Source organism: Lampetra fluviatilis, chromosome 22 (genome assembly GCF_964198595.1).
Source record: "Lampetra fluviatilis chromosome 22, kcLamFluv1.1, whole genome shotgun sequence".
NCBI lineage: Eukaryota > Metazoa > Chordata > Hyperoartia > Petromyzontiformes > Petromyzontidae > Lampetra > Lampetra fluviatilis.
Window position 1 is genome coordinate 13,804,556 of NC_136296.1, and position 17,487 is coordinate 13,822,042.

Sequence of the window (17,487 nt, forward strand, 5' to 3'; positions counted from 1 at the left end):
TCTTTGACTCGACTTGACTCGGGACTCGAGAGCAAAGACTTGAGACTTACTTGTGACTTGCATAACAATGACTTTGTCCCACCTCTGGCTTACACTACACACCACACACAATGAAATAGAAACTAGAACGACTTCCGGGGATGGGCAAAGATCGAGGAATCTCTTTCAATGGAGCGAGTTCAGTGAGTTCGATTCAACATCTCTGTGCGTCTGTGTCTCTGTTCGCCTCTGTGTGTCTCTCTCTGCCTGTCTCTGTGTCTATGTCGTCTCTGTATCTCTCTCTGTTCCTCTTGTCTGTCTGTCCGCCTGTCTTGTCTGTCTGTGTGTGTCTATCAGCGTCTGTCCAACCGCAGTCAACGACTGTCAGTAGCAGCAGGCGCCCGTTCAACTCCCACGACTACACGCCACTCAAACTTGCTCCCAACACACAAAGACAAAGATCCCCCGTGTAGCCTGCACAGAATGATGGGGCAAGTGCTATTAGCGAGCACCTATTAAGGGTGGGACGGCACACGAGGGGAGGTTGGGTGGCCAGCACCACGCCCGGCCGCCTTTGTCTCCCCAGTGCTAGCGATGTTGACACACCGCACCGGGTACTCGTTTGAGGCTGAGTCGACGTAGGGGAGGCTCAGGACCGGCTCAGAAAGTCGTCACTGGCGGTGTTGGCCACGAGCGGGAATGGAACTCGGCTGGTCGGTGCGGAGCGCAGCGCTCACCACGACACTGCCAACAACAACAAACTTGAACTCTGACCCCGCCCTCTGACGTCCCTGCTCAGCGTGACGTCATCGGCGTCAAATGCCAGGGGGAGGTGTGCCTCGCTAGTGACGTCATGTCACCTACCCCGACCACCGCGCTCTTGAGCGTGACGTCACTTTCGCTCGGCCGCAGCCGATGTCTGTTCCAGTGCCAATCCTTATTTGGGCAAAGCTACGCCCGGTGACTGGCGGCTCATTAACATAATGTGTTCGCGAAAGTCGTCGCGGGTTTATTGTGACGGGTTCCGCATCCACGGCCCATCCCTCCATGTTTGGGTCGGGCTCATTAACATAATTTATTTATGTTACAGAGCCGCTCGTTGTGGGAGGAGAGTGTCTTTTCCTGTAAGTGACGTCATGTCACCTCCTGCTTCGTGACGTCACGATGTAACAGGAAGTTACCGCTCCGCGCTCGCACTGAAATCCGAGGTGAGAAATTCTCATCGCGGTTGTTGTGGTTGTTGTTGTGGTGGTTGTTGTTGTGGTGGTTGTTGTTGTGGTGGTTGTTTACCGAGGTAGAGCCTCGCTCTCTCTCTCGTAGGAATGTCAATTAAGTAGCAGCGAGCATGGAAGCGATGTCCAGGGTGGGACTTTACAACGCGGGGCCTTGCCTCCTGCCCTCGCCTGATCGCGTTTGCTTCAATTCTCTCGCTTAAGTTTAATTTGTCTTCACACGGATCGCCACTTTGTAACTTAGTTAAAATATTCTATACTAACACAGTTTTTTTTTCATTTTTTACCAGGCCAAGCCCGCTTGAACAGCTGTACCGCTCTTGTTTTCAGAAGCGACCTGCCCACAACAACAATAACAAGGTGAGGTTTGTCAACAGCGTGGCGGTGTTCACTCGAGACGCGTGGTGGTGTTCACTCTAGACGCGTGGTGGTGTTCACTCTAGACACGTGGTGGTGTTCACTCTAGACGCGTGGCGGTGTTCACTCTAGACGCGTGGCGGTGTTCACTCTAGACACGTGGCGGTGTTCACTCTAGACGCGTGATGGTGTTCACTCTAGAGACGTGGTGGTGTTCACTCTAGACGCGTGGCGGTGTTCACTCTAGACGCGTGGCAGTGTTCACTCTAGACGCGTGGCGGTGTTCACTCTAGACGCGTGGCGGTGTTCACTCTAGACACGTGGCGGTGTTCACTCTAGACACGTGGTGGTGTTCACTCTAGACGTGTGGTGGTGTTCACTCTAGACGCGTGGTGGTGTTCACTCTGGACACGTGGTGGTGTTCACTCTAGAAGCGTGGTGGTGTTCACTCTAGACGCGTGGCGGTGTTCACTCTAGACACGTGGTGGTGTTCACTCTAGACGTGTGGTGGTGTTCACTCTAGACACGTGGTGATGTTCACTCTAGACGTGTGGTGGTGTTCACTCTGGACGCGTGGTGGTGTTCACTCTAGACACGTGGTGGTGTTCACTCTAGACGCGTGGCGGTGTTCACTCTAGACACGTGGTGGTGTTCACTCTAGACGTGTGGTGGTGTTCACTCTAGACACGTGGTGGTGTTCACTCTAGACGTGTGGTGGTGTTCACTCTAGACGCGTGGTGGTGTTCACTCTAGACGTGTGGTGATGTTCACTCTGGACGCGTGGTGGTGTTCACTCTGGACGCGTGGCGGTGTTCACTCTAGACGCGTGGCGGTGTTCACTCTAGACGCGTGGCGGTGTTCACTCTAGACGCGTGGCGGTGTTTACTCTGGACGCGTGGCGGTGTTCACTCTGGACGCGTGGTGGTGTTCACTCTAGACGCGTGGCGGTGTTCACTCTAGACGCGTGGCGGTGTTCACTCTAGACGCGTGGCGGTGTTCACTCTAGACGCGTGGCGGTGTTCACTCTGGACGCGTGGCGGTGTTCACTCTGGACGCGTGGCGGTGTTCACTCTAGACGCGTGGCGGTGTTCACTCTAGACGCGTGGTGGTGTTCACTCTAGACGCGTGGTGGTGTTCACTCTAGACGCGTGGCGGTGTTCACTCTAGACGCGTGGTGGTGTTCACTCTAGACACGTGGCGGTGTTCACTCTAGACGCATGGCGGTGTTCACTCTAGACACGTGGCGGTGTTCACTCTAGATGCGTGGTGGTGTTCACTCTAGACGCGTGGTGGTGTTCACTCTAGACGCGTGGTGGTGTTCACTCTGGACGCGTGGTGGTGTTCACTCTAGACACGTAGTGGTGTTCACTCTAGACACGTGGCGGTGTTCACTCTAGACGCGTGGCAGTGTTCACTCTAGACGTGTGGTGGTGTTCACTCTGGACGCGTGGTGGTGTTCACTCTAGACACGTGGTGGTGTTCACTCTAGACGCGTGGCGGTGTTCACTCTAGACACGTGGTGGTGTTCACTCTAGACGCGTGGTGGTGTTCACTCTAGACGCGTGGTGGTGTTCACTCTAGACGTGTGGTGGTGTTCACTCTGGACGCGTGGTGGTGTTCACTCTAGACGCGTGGCGGTGTTCACTCTGGACGCGTGGCGGTGTTTACTCTGGACGCGTGGCGGTGTTCACTCTAGACGCGTGGCGGTGTTCACTCTAGACGCGTGGCGGTGTTCACTCTAGACGCGTGGCGGTGTTCACTCTAGACGCGTGGCGGTGTTCACTCTGGACGCGTGGCGGTGTTCACTCTGGACGCGTGGCGGTGTTCACTCTAGACGCGTGGTGGTGTTCACTCTAGACGCGTGGTGGTGTTCACTCTAGACGCGTGGCGGTGTTCACTCTAGACGCGTGGCGGTGTTTACTCTAGACGCGTGGCGGTGTTCACTCTAGACACGTGGCGGTGTTCACTCTAGACGCATGGCGGTGTTCACTCTAGACACGTGGCGGTGTTCACTCTAGATGCGTGGTGGTGTTCACTCTAGACGCGTGGTGGTGTTCACTCTAGACGCGTGGTGGTGTTCACTCTGGACGCGTGGTGGTGTTCACTCTAGACACGTAGTGGTGTTCACTCTAGACACGTGGCGGTGTTCACTCTAGACGCGTGGCGGTGTTCACTCTAGACGCGTGACGGTGTTCACTCTAGACGCGTGGCGGTGTTCACTCTGGACGCGTGGTGGTGTTCACTCTAGACGCGTGGCGGTGTTCACTCTAGACGCGTGGCGGTGTTCACTCTAGACGTGTGGTGGTGTTCACTCTAGACGCGTGGCAGTGTTCACTCTAGACGCGTGGCGGTGTTCACTCTAGACGCGTGGCGGTGTTCACTCTAGACGCGTGGCGGTGTTCACTCTCTGCATGTGGAGTGGGGACAACCGGGGGATCTGGAGGGAAATCCACGCGACCACGGGGAGAGAGAGAGAGAGACGCAAACTCCAAATATACAGCAGGCGTCAGGGTCGGGATCGAACCCACAATTTCCTGTATGCCTGGAGAGGTAGTTAACACCACGGGGAGAGAGAGACACAAAGCCTCGGCTGTGTTGATTGATCCTCAATGAATTACTTGGTGGAGTGAGGAAGCATTAATACTGAGCAGGTGAAGGTGGCCAGGCGTGGGTTTGGACACACCACCACCTGTGAACCATGCCAGTGTGTGACGGTGGTGGAGCCAGTGGGGGTGGGGTGGCACGTGCCCCTCCAACGATCCCATCTAAATCCCTAATTTCGATAGGATCATTGGGGTTTATTAGTAACTAGCTTCACTACCCGGCTTCGCCCGGGACTTGGATTCTTGTCTTGGATAAATTTAATATTCCCTTATATTTCACTGAAAACCCCTGAAAAAAATGTATGCTTGTGTAATGCGGGCGTAAGCGACCTTCCGGATGTGACGTCACGGGGAGGCGGAGCCAGGTGACGTGGGTGAAAAGGTTGGGGTCCTTAAGTGGGTAAACCGGAAGGAGAAGGCAGTCGGGGTGTGAATGGAAAAGAGTGGGGCCGCGCGGGCGAACGTGAGGAGGGGGCACCGTTGGCCAGCGGGAGCCAACCCCGGAGAATAGCAGGGAGCTAAAGGGTGGTGAGAAGCTGCGGAGAGTACAGCCAGGAAGGCTGTGTGTTAGAGGCAGCGGTGTGGCTGCAGAGAGTCGCAGGAGCAGGAAGGCTGTGTGTCGGAGGCAGCGGTGTGGCTGCAGAGAGTCGCAGGAGCGACGAAGAGAGAGAGAGACAGCACGAGGCTGTCAGCGCTGCGGAGTAAGCAAGAGGGAGAAGAGCACCAGCGATTACAGCCAGGGGGGCTGAGAGTGAGTAACAGCAGCGGAGCTGCTGTGGGGGCTACAGGAGCGACAGAGGCCAACAGAGGGGCTGCTGGTGGAGAAGAGAGAGACATCGGAGTCAGCACTGTGGGGACTGAGCAAAGAGGAGACAGCCGTGTGGGTAATACAGTACGGACCAAATAAAGGACACTGAGCCAGAGATCGTGGTCAAGTCCTTTATTACACTGGTGCCAGAAGTGAAACGGCATGTCGAAGCAAGTGAGGAAGAAGATTACTCTGCCGCCAGCATCAGCTTCATCGTCCGACGACGACGAATTCCCTCCGACCATGGATCCTGCTGGGGTGGTGGAGGAGAGCTCTGCTGAAGCGAGCATGGGGACGGGTGTGGAAGATGTCGGCGCGATGGCGGGGCCGTCAACATCATCGGACGCTGATCAGAGATGGCAACAGATGGCGGTGCAACTGGAGGCACTCAAGGACGTCCTGGCGCAGCTATGTCAACTCGTCACGCCGAGGACGACGGAGGAAGCTGAAGGTGCTCCACGGGCCGCCACGTTGCCTGCCCTGCCGCCGCCATTAGCCACGCGGTAAGAAGCCGCCATCTTGCGCGTCCCGCGGCGCCAAACCGCCATCTTGGACACGCCGCGGGCCGACGCCTTTTTGAATTTGCCTCCAGAACAACCAACAATTGAAGAGAACGTGAAGAGGAGTCGGAGTCGCCACCTCACCACAGTTAAGGAATTCTCCATCGGGGGCGATTGGAGCGCTTTCGCCTGCCGATTCTTGGCGGCGGTGCGTTCCGCAAGATGGACCGATGCTGAGGCCTTGGAAGTGTTGCCGACTCTACTGGACGATGAATCTGTTCGATTTTTCCGTTCCATAACGGCCGACAAAAAGAAGACCTTATGCGGAGTTTTTGAAGAAATGGCCGACGCTTATGAGCCACCTGACGATGCGCATCGGCGATTCGCTCAACGACAGCGAGCACCCGAGGAATCGCCCGTGGCGTTCAGAGGTGCGGTGCTGGAGCTGGCCATGGCAGCTTATCCGGAGACGCCACAGGACCTGCTCGAGCCTCTCATATTAGGCAAAATGCTGGAGCTGTCTCGGGATCTGGGGATCCCCATGCCTGTGTGTGGGCATGAGAAGCTCACTTCCCGAGCGGCAGCAAAGTGTCTGGATGCGTAGTTTAATCTCCGTCGCTGGAAGCAAGTGGCGGCATGGACGGGTGGGCCCGTCAAGGAAGGAGGCGCGATGGGGTGGGACCCCACAAAGGCGGTCTATGTGCCGGATGAGCGGGGTCCTCGGGAGCTGACGGCCGCCTCCTCTCCATGGTCGGGACGCGGAGGCCCTGGTCCGCGCGCTACGCCATCGGAACGGGGCCGCCGGGATGCAAGACCTGCGCTTCGGCGCAACGATGCCGACTGCTTCCGCTGCGGCCGTAGGGGCCATTACGCCAAGGATTGCTGGGCCCGCTTCCCGGGTCCGCCGCAGCAGGAGGTTTCTGTACCGGACAAGACGCCCAAAGACCCTCCGAAACAGGCATGTCGGCACACACCAGACGCCCGGCAAGGCTTTGCACCTCACCCATCACCTTCGTTGCGCGACCCTATTGTTGTTATTCATGATAGGCCATCGACGGGGCCTTGTCGCTCGGTGACGCAGTGGCGCAAATTGGCGCGGAGAGTCGTCGCGGCCGCTACGGGTTCGTCCACTGTACCGGGGTCTATACAAGGGGTGGACGTGCGCATTTTGGTCGACTCTGGAGCGTCTGCGACTATTATATCGGATGTCATTTTCCATCTGTTGGGCATCCCGCCGGGGGCTGTGCGCCCCGTTTATGGGTCGTGCGTCGCTGCGAACGGGGGTAGTATGGGTATCGTGGGCCAGGTGGATGCTAAGATATCTATTGGGGATGTGTCGGCTTCGGGTGTTGTGTTAATATCAAGATCTTTGGCGGTTCCTTGCTTATTAGGCACCGATTTTTTGGCTAGAATGCCCATTTTGATCAAAATCAATGAGAATTGTATTGAATTGCCGGGTGGCCGTCAAATATCGTTTCTGCCGTCGCCCTGGGGGCGACCTGCTTCGGCCGTACAGGTGCAGGCGCTGTCCGTCGCATCTGTGGACATCCCACCTGGTTCACAGATGCTTATACCCTTGCGGTATCGGAAGCCCCTGCCTAATCGTCTCGGAGCAGTAGGGGTCTTGTTGTCGCCATCCGCCACGATAACAACAGGATTGGCGTTAGTTGGGGCACAGACCATTGTCCGGCCGGATCAATTACCGTTTTTACAGGTGCTTAACGCGGGGGTGGAAAACATCCGTGTTCCGGCCGGTACGGTTGTGGCACATGCCACTACGGCGTTTGCGACGCACGATTGTCCGCATAGCCGGGGAGTGGTCGCTGGTGTTTCCGAGCCGAGGGGTTCGGATAATCGTTGGATTGCTAACTTATGTGACGAAAATTCTTCCCTGTCCGTGGAGCAACGTGATGCGCTGCGTACATTGTTGTTGACATATTCGGATGTGTTCAGCTCCGATGATTTGGATCTGGGCCGCACATCGTTGCTTTCCCATCACATTGAGACGGGCGACGCTGCCCCTATTCGATTAAATTCGCATCGGATGAGTCCTGCGGAGCGAGAACACATTCGGGGGGCAGTAGAAGGCATGTTGGCTGCGGACATCATATCGCCATCTAACAGCCCATGGGGCGCTCCTGTGGTCTTGGTTAAGAAAAAGGATGGCAACTTGCGATTTTGTGTTGATTTCCGGAAATTGAATAAGATATCGGTGGCAGATGCGTACCCCCTGCCGCGTATGGACGACTCCCTTGACGCATTGTCGGGGGCTAAGTTCTTTTCCACACTGGACCTCTCTTCGGGATTTTGGCAGCTCCCCCTTGACGAGTCCTCACGGGAGAAAACCGCTTTCCGTACGCCGCAGGGGTTATTTCAATTTAACTGCCTCCCGATGGGATTGAATGCGGCCCCTGCCACATTTCAAAGATTGATGGAGCTCGTTTTGATGGGGTTGCAGTGGGAGACGTGTCTTATATATTTGGACGATATCATTGTCTTCAGCCGCACATTTGAGGAACATTTAACACGGCTGGAGACAGTGTTCACGAGGATGCGCTCTGCGAATTTAAAATTTAAACCAAAGAAATGCCACCTACTGCAACGGTCCGTCCGTTATCTGGGGCACATTGTGAGTGCTGAGGGGGTGTCCACGGATCCGGAAAAGACGGCGTGCGTCCGGGATTGGCCGACTCCGGCCACCGTGGGGGATGTTCGGCGGTTTTTGGGATTTGCCTCGTATTATCGAAGATTTGTGCCGGGGTTTGCGACGATTGCGAGGCCCTTGCATCTCCTTACGGGTAAAGGACGGAAGTTTGTTTGGGGACAGCCGGAAGAGGCGGCCTTTCGGAGTCTGCGTGATCTATTGGCAACGGCCCCAACATTGGATTATCCCGATTTTGATCGCCCATTCATTCTTGATACGGACGCGAGTGACACAGGTATTGGGGCGGTGTTATCACAGTCTAAAGGGGGTGTAGAGCGTGTCGTGGCGTATGGTAGCCGAGTCTTGTCTCCTGCGGAAACTCGCTACTGTGTCACTCGTAGAGAACTTTTGGCGGTTGTTTTTTTCCTACGGCAATTTCGACCGTACCTTTACGGTCGTTCCTTTGTTGTGCGAACGGATCATGCGGCCTTGCAATATGCACTTAAAATGGACCAGCCATCCGGACAGTGGGCACGTTGGTTGGACACGCTACAGGAATTTTCCTTCCAAATTCAACATCGGAAGGGGGTGCGCCATGCGAACGCTGACGCACTTTCCAGATTACCGCGGCGAGCCCCTTGCAAATGTGAGTCGGGGACGCATAGGTGTTCGCCGATTCTGAACCCCCCTCAGCCGCTTACGTTGGCCGTCGAGAAGTCGGATACTCCGATGGAACCGGGACCGACTGACGGGGTTTTGAATCTGCCGCGGTCTGTCTGGATTCGGGAACAGATGATGGATGAGTCGTTGTTGTCCATGCGGAAGCGGTCTACGAGGGACAATGGGAGTCCGAGTTCGGCTGTGGGGCCGCGAACCGCTCTCCGAGATGGTCTGCTTATGTGGCGAGAAGGGGTCCAGGAAAGCTGGCGTGTGGTGGTACCGACGTCTTTGCGATTCGAGTTGATTAGGACTCTCCATTGTGAGACACTCTTACATTTAGGGGTGCAGAAGACTTTGTTGACGTTGCAACGTCATTATTTTTGGCACGGCATGGCGACAGATGTCGTAGGGCACGTGCGCGCGTGCCCTGAGTGCGCCCGACGTAAGCCGCCTAAACATCCTTACGTGCCGCCTCTCCAGTCGATTCAGGTGTCTCGAGTCAATGAATTGGTGGCACTGGACATATTGGGACCCTTCCCACCATCGGCGAGGGGAAATAAATATTTGCTGGTAGGGGTTGAGTATCTCTCCCGTTGGCCGATGGCCTGGCCGTTGCCCGATCAATCGGCCGCAGCCATCACCGACGCCTTTTTGTTTGGGTACATTATGGATAAGGGGGCGCCTGAGAGACTCCTCACGGACCAGGGCCGAAATTTCTCTTCTAAATTATTGGCGGAAGTGTGCGCGGGCCTTGGGACTAAGAAAATACGGACATCCCCATACCATCCGCAGACGGATGGTATGGTCGAGCGGCTGAACAGGACATTGTCTGCCATGCTTTGCCATACTGTGAGTGAACAGCAATCAGATTGGGATCTGCACATCCCCGGAGTGCTTTCGGCGTACAGGATGACGCCTCATGCGGCTACAGGGTATTCGCCGTTTTACCTTATGTATGGTCGGGAAAACGTGCCTCCGGTGGATGTGCAATTGGGTACTGGGGTGAAGGGACCTCGTAAACCACTTCCTGAATACATTCAGGACACGGTTCGCCGGGTCACGGAGGCGCGGGAAAATGCCCGCGTAGCTACGGCCAAAGCCCAGGCCCGGAACGAGCGGTATGCTCGGCGGTCCGAGGGGGAGTGCCCCTGGAAGGTTGGAGACCTGGCCTGGCTCCATTGCCCGCAGGTGCGGCCGGGGACCTCTCCTAAATTGCACAAACCTTGGCATGGTCCTGTGCGCCTCATTGAGGTTCCCAATCCACAGTCGGCGCGCGTTCAGATTGGTTCTCGCCGATGGTTTGTTCATACGTCGCGGTTGAAACCATATGTTGCTCCCCTACGTGATGCGTCATCTCCCAATGTTGCCTTGCCGGGGTCTGTTGCCGCCGACTCTCCCCTGCCTGCGTCCACTGATCTTGCTAGAGCGCCTGTCGTACCTGTTCCAGACAGGGCGGCCGTGACACCGAGGGGGACGAGGTGCCCTGCTCGGAGGGCGCCTGCCAGCTCTGCGAGACCTTCGAGCCCTGCAGCCCTTCTGACCCCGCCGCAGGCACATTCGAAGGACACGGCCAAGACTGATTCTTCAGGAACACGGGACGTTGGTGGACTTCCAACCGCGACAGGAGAATTACCCCCTGTCATTCATCGAGTTCCATCGCGTTCCCGTTCTGCGAGCGGGCCGCCGACCGTCCGGGACGGTCCGGCGACCCGCACACGCTCTAAATCACTTACGTTTCGTTGATTGTATGTTGTGTTGTTGTTCTTGTTCTTACCCTTGTATTTATTGCATGCTTTCTGTACGTCCGTTGATGTTACTTGTTGTTATTGTTCTGTTGTTATATTGCATGCTTGGTGTCCTTTAGCGCGGAAGGTCGGTTCACCGCATTACGCTTTGGTATTGTTCAGCCGAGGTCGGCTGGGTTTTTTCTATGGGGGAGGGTGGTGTAATGCGGGCGTAAGCGACCTTCCGGATGTGACGTCACGGGGAGGCGGAGCCAGGTGACGTGGGTGAAAAGGTTGGGGTCCTTAAGTGGGTAAACCGGAAGGAGAAGGCAGTCGGGGTGTGAATGGAAAAGAGTGGGGCCGCGCGGGCGAACGTGAGGAGGGGGCACCGTTGGCCAGCGGGAGCCAACCCCGGAGAATAGCAGGGAGCTAAAGGGTGGTGAGAAGCTGCGGGAGAGTACAGCCAGGAAGGCTGTGTGTTAGAGGCAGCGGTGTGGCTGCAGGAGCAGGAAGGCTGTGTGTCGGAGGCAGCGGTGTGGCTGCAGAGAGTCGCAGGAGCGACGAAGAGAGAGAGAGAGAGACAGCACGAGGCTGTCAGCGCTGCGGAGTAAGCAAGAGGGAGAAGAGCACCAGCGATTACAGCCAGGGGGGCTGAGAGTGAGTAACAGCAGCGGAGCTGCTGTGGGGGCTACAGGAGCGACAGAGGCCAACAGAGGGGCTGCTGGTGGAGAAGAGAGAGACATCGGAGTCAGCACTGTGGGGACTGAGCAAAGAGGAGACAGCCGTGTGGGTAATACAGTACGGACCAAATAAAGGACACTGAGCCAGAGATCGTGGTCAAGTCCTTTATTACACTTGCAAGAAAGAAAAGCCGAAACACATCAATTTACCTAAATCGGATGTTTTCATTCAAGGAAATTCAACCGTAACCCACTTCTACGTAAGGTCGATTTTGGCAACTCGGGAAGGGAATGACGTGGCGAGCTGAAAATAGTCGTGTTCGCTTAGAAATTCCAGACAGCATAAGCTGTGAAATTTTCATGATGCCAGAGCTCAGCGTTGGAGAGTTTTTGCTGCTTCACACAAACAAACAGATGTAATTTCTGCTTTATATTGAAGATGGCAGTTGTACCCGTTCTTCGCACGGATTTGTATTGAAACTCCGATAAGCCAATGCCTTTGTAGAGTAGTAAATAATGACGTTGCGTCACGCTCGCCCTCCGGTGCAGTGACGGCAGAGAGTGACGTCATGCACGGCGGGTGGGACGGTAACATCATGTCCCCCGGGGATATTTAGGGTGGGACCCGTGACGTGTTCCGGGACGTCGCAAGGAGCCAGGATGGTGTGAGGTTGGAAGTTGGGACCCAGGGTAGGGGGAAATTAGCGCCCGGCTAGAGTAGCCTGTGTGAGTGCTAGGAATCCCAAGTACCCTTCCCCTGGGGTGTGGAGTGTGAGTAGAGATGGGAACGTGTGCCTGCAGTGGGAACAGCCCAGCCGCCGCCGAAGGAAGGCTAGAGGGTTAGAAGCCCAACCTCGTCGCCGGGCGGTGATGGCGTGCCCCCGCCCGGGGCAGACGAGGGGAAGCCGTGCCGGGGCGTAGAATAATGGGAGACAGTTCCACGTGCAGGCCAGAGTTCTGACACGCACCATAACGGGGGCAGGCGTCGGGTGTGGAGTGTAGACAGTGAGTGTTTAGTACTCAGAGAGTAAATGACATGTTAAGAGTGGTTAATAAACAACTGGCGCAAGCCCTTACATGAAGCTCCGTCTCCGTGTGGATCTACAAGTCTCCAGTGGTGTCAAGAATAACCACACAACACCTTCATCGGCCTCAACACCTTCAGCGAGCGCGATGCCGATCACACGCGTCGAATAAAGAGCAAGGGACAAGGCCTTGCCTACTAACAACTCCTTACTAACAACTCCTTACTTACTAACAACTCCTTAATAACTATCATTTTTCATTGCTGGAGGGGTTGCCCCCCCTACCTGAAAATCCTGGCTCCGCCTCTGAGTGTGTGACAGTGTCAAGTTTGTATTTGCAGTAAAGTCTATTAACTTTATTGAGCACGGAGGTTATATCAAAACAGTAGTTGTTTTTTGTTTTCCTCTGGAACTCTTTGTAAGAATGGAAACAGTCAGGAAGTTAACCCGGCACACACATGCAGCTGAAGTCAGATCTGCTCATCCCAGCATTCAAGGACATCGTGAGCCTGGCTGGCTTCACACCTCTAAGTTGCGATTGAACATTAATTTATGCATTTCTGCATAACACAAATAGTATTCTTTTCAACACCTTTTGCTATGTCAGCTGAATTTAGCTTTCATAAATATTCCTTTTGAAGCCAGACAGCCGAAATTGTGTGCTCGGAATTTTGGGTTAACATTCATTTTGAAGATATGAGGGCTTCGAGGCATGTTTATACCCATTTGCCCTCTCATTGTGTGCCACAACAGGCCGTGTGATGAATTTGGGACACTTTTACAACTATATCATGAATATCTATTAATCATTATAGACGTGTAAGTCACGTGTGACTGTGTATATGCATTCCGCTGTGCCTCAATACTGATGTGTAGATGGTGTGGATATTCTTTTTCTGTCTGCAGCTGCCGCTTCCTCTGCAGAATTGGTCTGATGGAGCAAAGGCACTCGGCGCAGCTCGGTGCAAAAAGGCATCAATGCGACCGGTGTGCATACAGCACGGATCGTCTTAGAAATTTGACACTGCACCAGAGAACTCACACAGGAGAGAAACCCTTCGAGTGCAGCGTGTGTGGGAAGGCGTTTGGACATTCATCTACTCTTGTAAAACACCTGAGAACACACACGGGAGAGAAACCCTATAAGTGCAGTGTGTGTGGGAAGGCGTTTGCAAATTTATCTCATCTTGTAGCACACCAGAGAATACACACGGGAGAGAAACCCTTCAAGTGCACTCCGTGCGGGAAGGCGTTTGCACGTTCATCAAATTTTTATGTCCACCAGAGAACACACAAGCATCAGAAGATCCACCAGGAGTGGAGTCTGAAATCAGCTTTAGAAAGTCAAAGTGCTGCAATGAGCCCATCCCTCATCAAACAAGAACCGGAAGAAAAACCCAGCTTGGACACTTTCAAAGAAATCGAGGTGAAATATGAAGAGGTGACGGTGAAATGTGAAGAAGGGATGGTGAAGAGCGAAGAAGTGAAGGTAAAATGTGAAGATGAAGATTCAACTCCAAAATTGGACCTTCACATCGATGGAGGCAACGTGAAGCAGGAGGAGAATTCTGACTGTGAGTCAGAGCGAGGCAACTCCCAGCAGTTTGTGGAAGTGGAGGTGTGGGTGGACTTCCTCCGACACAATACAAAGTCAAATGGAGACCCGGTAGATGTGTAAGCCAGTGACGATGCCGCTCCAATAGACGCACCTTTGTCACAGGCCTTTAATGACAAGAATGTGAAGTTTAACACTCAGTTCCTAGGTGCAACCTGCAGGGTAAGAGCGGCCAGTCTTTGTGGACCTGTGTGTTGGGTAGATTTCGAACCAGGAGCGAGAGCCAATAAGCTCCCAAGCATTCACTATGTTCTCATAATTGCATTTACATGGTGCTTGCTTAATCGCCTCTGGCAACTCGGAGTTTTGTATCGTATCTCGTCTCAACACTCCAAGAACATCCCCAAGTAGCAGCTGCCCCTGTGTAGCACAAGGTGGTGGCCCTGCACCGGCCTGCATGTGGACAAGAGCCTGTCAGTAGGGGGCGATGGTTGATGTGGCATCTCAGTTGTGGAGTTTGTAGGTAATGTTTAGTATTTGATAAATTTTGACCCAGACGCCAGCATGCAATGGCCTACTCGTTTTGAATGGTGCATTAGTATGTTGTACATACACTGTTAAGCAGATTTTGTGTATTTTTAAAATTAGCTTCTTGCTAATGCGATGTAACCTAGTGCAGTAATTCAATTTTGTTAACATGCCTGTCACTAATTTAGAATGAATACTTGTCTGATTGTGTGCGTACATGTAACCTTTTGTCTATAAGGGTCAAACATTGAGTAAGTGATATTAGGACAAAGTTTGTGTTTTGCAAGTAACCTGTACAGATCAGGTGAGACTCCTTGTTCTTGTGATACAGGTCAAAGGGTATTTTTGTGTTTTCAGGAAGCATCTCCCTCTGGAGCAACTCATTGTCTTTGAAATAGGGAGCACACTCGGATCATTCATCAGTTACAAGGCAAACCACTTAAAAGTTACACGTAGAGGAGGTACATTCTCTATAACACGAATTATATTTTTGCATTACGTGTTGACATAGATTTTGTCTAACTCGGACTAGAAATGCTCCTTGCTGATTAACGTCTGGATGTCCGTAACTATCGGTTGAAACAAGCCCGGCTGTTGTTGAGACGCTGTGCACCAATAAGGGTCCACAGGTGGCTTGCACTGAATCAATGACGCGCTCCCAGAAGTCTGTGCTAGTTATAGTTTGTGTAAAACATTAATTTGTTTCGTGGAGAGATCGATAAATGAAAGATGTCGTGTTTACTGATCTGCTTCATAGCAAGGAGGTAATTTTAAGAGCACATTTGAAATGCATTTTTGGTACAGATTTGTATTCGGTTACAAGGCAGAGCACATCTAGTAGATACATTCTCCACAACAACACTCATTAGAATTTTGCATGACGTCTTATATGTTGGCGAACTAGGACAAGAAATGGTCCTTGCTGATTAACGTCTGGATGTTCACAACCATGGGGTGAAGCAAGCCTGACCACCTGCAGCCCCCTCAACCATTTATGGCCTTGGGCCAGGAAAGTCACGAAAAAATTGCACCCGAAAGACGCATTCACGCAAGCACCCGATGCTCCGTTTTGAAGTTTCAAAATGAAACAACTTTGAATTGTATTATGTTTTGAATTGTATTTCTTCTTTAAAAGGCTATATCATTTTACATCTGGAAGACTTAATTGAAAACGACATTTCGTGTGAATTTTCTCTCGTCGTTAAGTAGATTGCCTTGCCGCGGATTCTGCTCGATGCGGACTTTCACCTGGTTGGGAGAAGACCGCCGTCTGCATATCGATTCCAACGCGATCGGACGTCTGTCCCTGCGCCTCCGTCGTTCATGCAGGGGGCGCGTAGGTTTGCAGCGCCCCCTGCAAGAATGCGATGGAAAGTGCAGCGTTCGTCACAGACAAATTAAGTCGTGTGCTTATATATTTACGTATAAATTGTACACCAGAACCGGTCCACAGTTGACTTGCACTGAATGCTGCAGTAGTTATTATATTTTGTGTAAAACATTCCTTTGTTTCGCGGAGAGACTGATAAATGAAAGACGTCTTGTCTGCTGATCTTGTTCATAACTGTGTACATCGATATCCCACATTGCTTACACTACACACCACACACAGGGAAATAAATAGAAACTAGAACGACTTCCGGGGATGGGCAAAGATCGAGGAAACTTTCAATGGATCGAGTTCAATGTGTTCGATTCAACATCTCTGTCCGTCGGTCTCTCTGTTTGCCTCTGTGTGTCTCTCTGTCGATATCGTCTCTACGTATCTTTCTCTGTCTCTATCAGCGTCTGTCCAACCGCAGTCAACGACAGTCGGTAGCAGCAGGCGCCACTCAAACTTGCTCCCAACACACAAAGACAAAGATCCCCCGTATAATCTTAATTTAGGAGCTTTCGTGACTGCAGGAATTATTCTTTGGTTCTTTTCGGTTAAGTCACGTCTAAAAATAAAATAATAAATTAAAATAACATATTACGACGTTTCGATTGCAACACAAGCAATCATCATCAGGTATAAAAGAAATAGCAACAAAAATCTAACTATGTCTATAGTTTTCTAGTTAGATTTTTGTTGCTATTTCTTTTATACCTGATGATGATTGCTTGTGTTGCAATCGAAACGTCGTAATATGTTATTTTAATTTATTATTTTATTTTTAGACGTGACTTAACCGAAAAGAACCAAAGAATAATCCCCCGTATAGCCTTAACAGACTGTAGGGGCAAGTGCTGTTAGCGAGCACCTATTAAGGGTGGGACGGCACACGAGGGGGTGGGTGGCCAGCACCACGCCCGGCCGCCTTTGTCTCCCCAGTGGCGATGTTGACACCGCACCGGGTACTCTTTTGAGGCTGAGTCGACGTAGGGGAGGCTCAGGACCGGCTCAGAAAGTCGTCACTGGCGGTGTTGGCCACGAGCGGGAATGGAACTCAGCGCAGCGCTCACCACGACACTGCCGCTCCCCTTCTGTCAACAAACTTGAACTCTGACCCCGCCCTCTGACGTCACCGCTCAGCGTGACCTCATTTGCGTCAAACGCCAGGGGGAGGTGTGCCTCGCTAGTGACGTTATGTCACCTACCCCGACCAACGCGCTCTTGAGCGTGACGTCACAGTGCCAATCCTTATTTGGGCAAAGCCACGCCCGGTGACTGGCGGCTCATTAACAACAGGACCCTGCGGGGTGGGCTGGTAGGAATAATACTAATACCTGTACAGGGATATCGACCGCACGCACACGCGCACACACGCGCATAAACGTACACACGCACACACACATACATGCACGCACACGCACGTACACACACATGCACGCACGCACACGTAATGAAGTTGTGTTGCTACGCTTCCAGTTCGCCGTGAATAACGATCCGAAGCCCAATAGCGCCCATTCATCACGCCGCTCGAGTGGGCCGGACACGCACACACGCACGCACACACACAGTCACACATATACACACACGCACGCACACACAGACACGCACACACACGCACACACACGCGCATACACACGCACGCAAACACACACGCGCAGGGGGAGCGGGCGGCCATCTTGTCGGACGGACGGACAAACGGACGCGGACGGACGGACGGACGGACAAACGGTCGGACGATATAATCTATTGGTGGTCTGGTCCACTTCGTTCCTACCAGTATAATTTTTTCGTGAAAGCGGTCGCGAGTTTCGAGCCGC

At 53.2% G+C, this 17,487-nt stretch overlaps 1 protein-coding gene across 1 annotated transcript; it reads left to right on the plus strand.

The window, feature by feature from the left end:
• The first annotated feature begins 1,164 nt into the window (after positions 1-1,164).
• On the plus strand, positions 1,165-15,805 carry LOC144938651 (uncharacterized). The gene is made up of 3 exons (XM_078866634.1): positions 1,165-1,187; positions 1,502-1,571; positions 13,119-15,805. Exon 3 carries the CDS (start codon positions 13,147-13,149, stop codon positions 13,888-13,890), a length of 744 nt encoding a protein of 247 aa, XP_078722760.1. The 5' UTR covers positions 1,165-1,187; positions 1,502-1,571; positions 13,119-13,146; the 3' UTR covers positions 13,891-15,805.
• Positions 15,806-17,487: the final 1,682 nt, after the last annotated feature.